The sequence below is a fragment of the Brachyhypopomus gauderio genome, chromosome 2 (genome assembly GCF_052324685.1).
Source record: "Brachyhypopomus gauderio isolate BG-103 chromosome 2, BGAUD_0.2, whole genome shotgun sequence".
Taxonomy (NCBI): domain Eukaryota; kingdom Metazoa; phylum Chordata; class Actinopteri; order Gymnotiformes; family Hypopomidae; genus Brachyhypopomus; species Brachyhypopomus gauderio.
The window spans coordinates 27,185,189-27,192,125 of record NC_135212.1 but is presented as its reverse complement, the minus strand read 5'-3'; the positions used below and the strand labels follow the sequence as shown (position 1 = coordinate 27,192,125).

Here is a 6,937-nt window from a genome sequence, read left to right as displayed (position 1 = left end):
ATACGATTGAGCTTCATTTGTTTCTAAACTATTCAAAATAGATGTTTTAAAAAAACCCTAAAAATATAACCTGAACTTTACACGGCTACAGTTCTCAATACTGAGAAGACGTTAACGCCTCTTGAGAGAATACCACGTGTCAGCTGGGAGAGTCGTCAGAAGAGGCACGTGCTGTTTGGGGGTGGGCGTCCGCCTGCGTCTCTGTGTTTATTCAGTGCTGGTGGAACCTGTCCGTCTGCTTTGTGAAAGGGAGAGGGAGAAGAGACAGCCTGAGGTCTCGGGGAAAAAGCTGTGAGCTGAAATAGATCAGCAGCAATGCAGTCCAGGCAGCGCAGGCGAGAGTCAGGGCGTTAGGGCTGGTTTGGACTGGACTTCATGTGAAACTAAACCTGAGCGTGTGGATCTCTAGAAACATGGTTCTGTGTGTATGCCAGGCACTCGTAGCATAGTCTGCAGTAGAGTTTGAGCTTGAATGACTTAAGTTTATGTGCTGGTGTGTTTGAGAGGGAGAGGTCCTTTCATGGATAAGGTCAACTGGATATGGGGGGATGTCAGAGTTATAGTGGTTCTGCAGAGGAGGCGTCCAACACTCTGACTGCAAACAGTGACATCAGCATTCTTACACTGTAAGTATGAACTCTCCTGTAATCGTTGGCGGCAGATAGACGGTGTGGATAGTGTGAAAGAATGCACATGCCAGACATCTACTAGGGAGAAAAGCAACATACCTTTAATGAAAAAATGCTGTGTGGTGGAAGGGAAGTGGACACGTTTAACATGGTCTTGTTGGCAAATCTATACACTGCGAATGAGTAAGTTAGATCAGTAAAAACAGGTGTGTGTTTTTTTAACAGGTGTGTGTACATGTGCACATTTTAAAGGAAAAAAATCACTTCATATGCTAATGTAAGCAACACCTGTTTACATATAAACATCTCTGTATTTACATTTTGTATGCATGACAGGAGGCTTAGAGAACAAGCAAACAGATGAGAACAAGAAAACTATGGAATGGACATTTGAAATAAAGTAGTTTGGTGCAATTAATCAAAAACATACCAAAAAAAAAACATCTGTGGTATGAGAAGCTGATAGACCAGAGTGTGTGGAGTCCACAGACCAGTGCATACGGAGTGTGTGGGCTCAGTCCACAGACCAGTGCATACGGAGTGTGTGGGCTCAGTCCACAGACCAGTGCATACGGAGTGTGTGGGCTCAGTCCACAGACCAGTGCTCTCTCAGTATCAGCTTGCATCTAGTTCAGGTCTTTTAGAGTTTCACACTAGGGCCACTTGTTTATCCCTTATATGGGTTTATGTACTGCATCATGGTGCTGCATTGTCATCAACCTACATTTGTGTTATTAGGAAAAAACTGTGAATCTGTAAATCTTTCTCAATGCCTCTTAAAAGCAGCACACCATTATAAAAGCATCAGTGACTATTTTTAGGGTGTGGAACTTGAAGAGGGAAAAGTGTTTTGATCTTGGAGCATCCAAAATGTAGTGCTTCCATCACTGGACATGACACTAGTGTGAACGCCGCGTTAACCGCCATGTTGATCAACTTCCATTGTGGAGGTGGACCTTGGGTGGGGAGCCCTGGCAACCACAGTGTGAACTCAAAGGCAAATCCAGTGCATCAGAGTTTTGATATTTGCATAGAAATGTTCTGTTCAGTCCAGGAGGAACATTGTGTTTAGCAGTTCACCTCATTCCTAGATACGTTCTGAATCATTTGTGTGCAATAATACATTTTTTACACAGCAGATTATTAATAAAATAATAAATTAATAAAATATAATTATTTAAAAAAATAATAAAATAAAAAAATAATATATAATATATAAAACATTTTTATGTATTAATAATTCATTCATTTCATTGAGAAGCACTTTGCTTGCACAGCTGATGAAGGATCTCTGTCTGAAACGTCCTGTTTCTCTGGAAACTTTGTATGCTTTACTACAATTTTTATTTCTCTCTCTCTCTCTCTCTCTGTCTATATATACACGCATACTAAGACTCTAAGGAGTTATTTGGTGTATGTGTACTGCTGGTTATCTCAGATGAAAGATGGTTGCGATAGAAGTGACACCATCCTGTGTTTCCATGTCCAAAATATTCAAACATTTTTATCTGATTCATTTTTGGGCAGCTGCTACTCTGAGTCAGCCTGCATTACAATGACTCTTTCGTGTGCAGCTTACAGAAAACGACAACACAAATAATATAATAATTACTGAATAAGAATCACATGAAAATATAATTGTCTGACAAGAAAGTGATCGATGTCTAGTCTTTTGCAACACCCACCTCACACACATCAGCCTTATAGCCACACATCCAGGAAGCCAACCTGTTATCTGAAATGTAGCACGGCCTTTCTCTCTGTACCTGCTTGCCCATATAAGGAATAGGGAAATGGCATGCAGCTGAAACATGTCTGCCACTCTACCCACACACACAGACACACACACTCAGGGTGACCTACGCTGTGAGGACAAGGCCATCCACACAGACCCACATTCACACATGTCACTCATTCTCGTGAATGATCGGTCATTTCGAGGTTTCGCACCAAGGTCAGAGCCGATGTTATCAGGACTTTCCCTGTGTGCGTAAACACAGCTACAGGCTTGGGACGCTGCTGGTTTGCATGCTGTAAAATTGGGCTTGTTTGCATTGAAGGGCTCCTCTCTTTCCAGGATAAACTGAGTCTTGTCACCTGTTCACACAGGCTTTCAGCAGACTGTCTACAGCACCGCAACACACAATGGAGATGAATCTGCCCTCACTGTAGACACAAGCTATGACCTTGGACTTTAAGATGTCTACGAACCATCTGAACATTTGAACATAAAACGAAGGGTTTCTTAAAGCACACAATACAGTAATAGTGTTGCTATCCGATGAGATTTTATAGGAAGATGCCAATCGAAAGATTAAAAACCATATCTTGGTACCTGGGTGTATGCATCAAGCTGCCTCATGTAACTCTGACATGTGCAGAAAGGTGCTTACAGTAGCCTCCTCCACCACCCAGACACAGCTGGCCACACAGAACTAACGTCCCGACAGCAAACACTGCTCAGAACGCGTTTCAAAGGGCATGAGATGCACAGACACACCCGCTGAGAACACAAGCACGTTCGCCTCTCGTAATGCACATGCCGTTGGCAGATCATGGGGATTAATGACTTTGCGCATGTGCACATATCACAGGAGAAACAATGTCAAAACGAGTGTGTGTGTGGAGGAGAAGCCCTACGAGCTGGAGAGCTTCCTGAAGGAGCAACTGCCTGGCATCGACCTGCTCGCCCTCTCCGCTCTGCCACACGACGTGGACCGCCATGAGTGGATGGCATTTAACAGTGAGTAGGCACACACACTCCACAACACTACAGCAGCGCTGCACATATAAGACCAGTGGGTGAGGAACACTGTTTTTGGCTCCGCTGTGGACAGTGAAATGGAGCACTGGTGTTTGTTTGGAGAGTGTGTGTGTGTGTGTGTGTGTGTGTGTGTGTGTGTGTGTGTGTGTGTGTGTGTGTGTGTGTTGTGTGTGTGTTTTAATCATCTCTATCTCTCTCCCTTTTCAGCCATCTCGTTCTTTCAGAACATCACCCTGTTGTCTAGTGCCCTTTCAGAATTCTGCACCTCAACAACCTGCCCGACAGCCAGAGGCCCAGGAAACAAGTGAGGAGTACGAATGCGCACACACATCACAAAACATGAATATAGCTCATGGTATAGAATTAGTATAGAAATTAGAATATTGGTATAGAAATGATAGAATTTTAGTGCCATTTAATCAGAACTGGACCCAGCTTGCCTAAGGCCTGTGTGCACGTGCACGTCATGCATTGCCTAAGGTCTGTGTGCTGTGCTGTGCTGTGCAGGGTGTACGAGTGGACAGATGAACAGGGTAAGAAGCTGAAGTGCTCAGCACCGCTGTACGCCGACTACGCCATGTCCTACATCCAGGACCTCATCACAGACGACAACGTCTTCCCCATCAGGACAGGTAGAACAAGTGCTGCTGTCATGTTTGAAATGACCATGCAGGAACAATCTTATAATATAAGATGTATATTTATTTAAATACAGCACCTGGGATTCTCAGAAATGTCTAAAATGATTCTGTTTACTGGTAAACTTGAACTGTAATTTAAAAAAATTATAGTTTCAAACTCATGATGTTGTGTATGCCAGTTAGAATTTAGTCAATTAGAATTAGTGAATTTATCATTATGTATGTGAGCAAGTGAGGAAAAAGGAGGGGTAAGCTGCCCAGAGGAGGGGTGGATGGGGTAAGATAAGTTGCCTGGAGGAGGGGTGGATGGGGTATAAGCTGCCCGGAGGAGGGGTGGATGGGGTAAGATAAGTTGCCTGGAGGAGGGGTGGATGGGGTATAAGCTGCCCGGAGGAGGGGTGGATGGGGTAAGATAAGTTGCCTGGAGGAGGGGTGGATGGGGTAAGATAAGTTGCCTGGAGGAGGGGTGGATGGGGTAAGACAAGTTGCCTGGAGGAGGGGTGGATGGGGTAAGATAAGTTGCCTGGAGGAGGGGTGGATGGGGTATAAGCTGCCCAGAGGAGGGGTGGATGGGGTAAGATAAGTTGCCTTGAGGAGGGGTGGATGGGGTAAGATAAGTTGCCTTGAGGAGGGGTGGATGGGGTAAGACAAGTTGCCTGGAGGAGGGGTGGATGGGGTAAGATAAGTTGCCTTGAGGAGGGGTGGATGGGGTAAGATAAGTTGCCTGGAGGAGGGGTGGATGGGGTAAGACAAGTTGCCTGGAGGAGGGGTGGATGGGGTAAGATAAGTTGCCTGGAGGAGGGGTGGATGGGGTATAAGCTGCCCAGAGGAGGGGTGGATGGGGTAAGATAAGTTGCCTTGAGGAGGGGTGGATGGGGTAAGATAAGTTGCCTTGAGGAGGGGTGGATGGGGTAAGACAAGTTGCCTGGAGGAGGGGTGGATGGGGTAAGATAAGTTGCCTTGAGGAGGGGTGGATGGGGTAAGACAAGTTGCCTGGAGGAGGGGTGGATGGGGTATAAGCTGCCCGGAGGAGGGGTGGATGGGGTAAGATAAGTTGCCTGGAGGAGGGGTGGATGGGGTAAGATAAGTTGCCTGGAGGAGGGGTGGATGGGGTAAGATAAGTTGCCCGGAGGAGGGGTGGATGGGGTAAGATAAGTTGCCTGGAGGAGGGGTGGATGGGGTATAAGCTGCCCGGAGAAGGGGTGGATGGGGTAAGATAAGTTGCCTGGAGGAAGGATGGATGGGGTAAGACAAGTTGCCTGGAGGAGGGGTGGATGGGGTAAGATAAGTTGCCTGGAGGAGGGGTGGATGGGGTATAAGCTGCCCAGAGGAGGGGTGGATGGGGTAAGATAAGTTGCCTGGAGGAGGGGTGGATGGGGTATAAGCTGCCCGGAGGAGGGGTGGATGGGGTATAAGCTGCCCGGAGGAGGGGTGGATGGGGTAAGATAAGTTGCCTGGAGGAGGGGTGGATGGGGTATAAGCTGCCCGGAGGAGGGGTGGATGGTACATAATACTGTGTGTGAGTGGCCTGGGTTTGAGTGACTCTCAACATCAGATATTCTGGAGCATCTATAGTACTAACTCATACACACCGAAGGATAGGAATATTTAAAGAGTGATTGAAAGAGGCTGAGTCAAATCTGTGCTGTGTGTGTGTGTGTGTGTGTGTGTGTGTGTGTGTGTGTGTGTGTGTGTGTGTGTGTGTGTGTGTGTGTGCACAGATGCACATTTCCCAAATGGATTCATATTCCTGGTTCAGAAAGTCTTCGTGCTGTTGTTCCGAACTCTCGCCCACCTGTACAGCGCACACTACCAAGATGCCATCGCCATGGAGATACACCCTCACCTCAACACCTTGTTTACACACTTCATCACATTTAGTCAGGCATTCAGACTTCTGGAGCCCTTGGAGACAGCCCCACTCGAGGATCTGATCACAATTCTGACACAGTAACACACAAAGCCATGCTCCATAATACCCCACGTGTTGGAGCCAGAGACATGTCGGTTTGCTCTCTGTACTTTTGACTGAATTGAAGTTCAGTATTCACTGTGGATTCAAACTTCGCCATTAGCTAGAAAGTTCAGTGTGCCTACACAGCCTACTGCTGGGCATCAACTCACACACCTGGTGGACATCACTTCTAACGACTGTGAACGTTTATGACTGGTCTTGGCTCACACTCACACTTCAGCGGATGTGAGGGGCAGCAGAAGTATGTGTGTGTGTGCAGAGCAGATCAGATTCCTTTCTTCGCTCTGGGCCATTTTGTAGACATGAAGAAGGTCACATTTGAAGTGTACACACAGCACTCATTCCTTTCCAAATAGACTGTTTGCATCAGACATCTGGTTGGACTGGTTAAAAAAGCAATAATGTCTATTTACACACAAACACACAAACTCAGAGCACATTTGCCCCTAATCATATATGAAACCTTTTATGTTTGTGACCTCGTTTTTTTCTCTTAGCATTTACGTGTTATAACATATGCTGATGTTATGCAAATTCTGCTGAATGTGTCCTGTTTCCTATTATGTATATATATTTCATTCATAGACACACATGTGCACACCACAAACAGCACCACACATGTAGACACTTAAATGCTGTTACATGAATAAAGACTTTAAAAAGTTTCTCAAGGTCCATTTTAAATTCTTTGATATAATCTCTTGGATATGTCAAATCTGTAATATGAAACAATCCAATTATTACTTAGGTATTATTAATGGACATTTATAATGAGGAATTATTTTGTAAGATGTGATCAGATTTGATTGTGCATCCTTTCGATTAACCAGCAGAGGACAGCATAGTGCTGCATTTACTCAGTAAACTTTCTCATTGAACTGCGGCACAGTCAATTGAAACAAATCTGTGTTTAAACATTACAATCAAA

At 45.3% G+C, this 6,937-nt stretch overlaps 1 protein-coding gene across 1 annotated transcript; it reads left to right on the top strand.

Annotated features, from left to right (window-relative positions):
* The first annotated feature begins 173 nt into the window (after positions 1-173).
* LOC143496648 (MOB kinase activator 2) lies at positions 174-6,674 on the top strand. The gene is made up of 5 exons (XM_076992834.1): positions 174-626; positions 3,224-3,372; positions 3,601-3,697; positions 3,901-4,025; positions 5,756-6,674. Exons 1-5 carry the CDS (start codon positions 541-543, stop codon positions 5,986-5,988), a joined length of 690 nt encoding a protein of 229 aa, XP_076848949.1. The 5' UTR covers positions 174-540; the 3' UTR covers positions 5,989-6,674.
* The last annotated feature ends 263 nt before the right edge of the window (positions 6,675-6,937 follow it).

Coding starts and splice junctions, on each gene's coding strand:
- LOC143496648 (XM_076992834.1), top strand. CDS start 541: ATGGGGGGATGTCAGAGTTATAGTGGTTCTGCAGAGGAGGCGTCCAAC. Junction 3,698..3,900: donor GCCAGAGGCCCAGGAAACAA/GTGAGGAGTACG, acceptor TGTGCTGTGCAG/GGTGTACGAGTGGACAGATG. Junction 4,026..5,755: donor CGTCTTCCCCATCAGGACAG/GTAGAACAAGTG, acceptor GTGTGTGCACAG/ATGCACATTTCCCAAATGGA.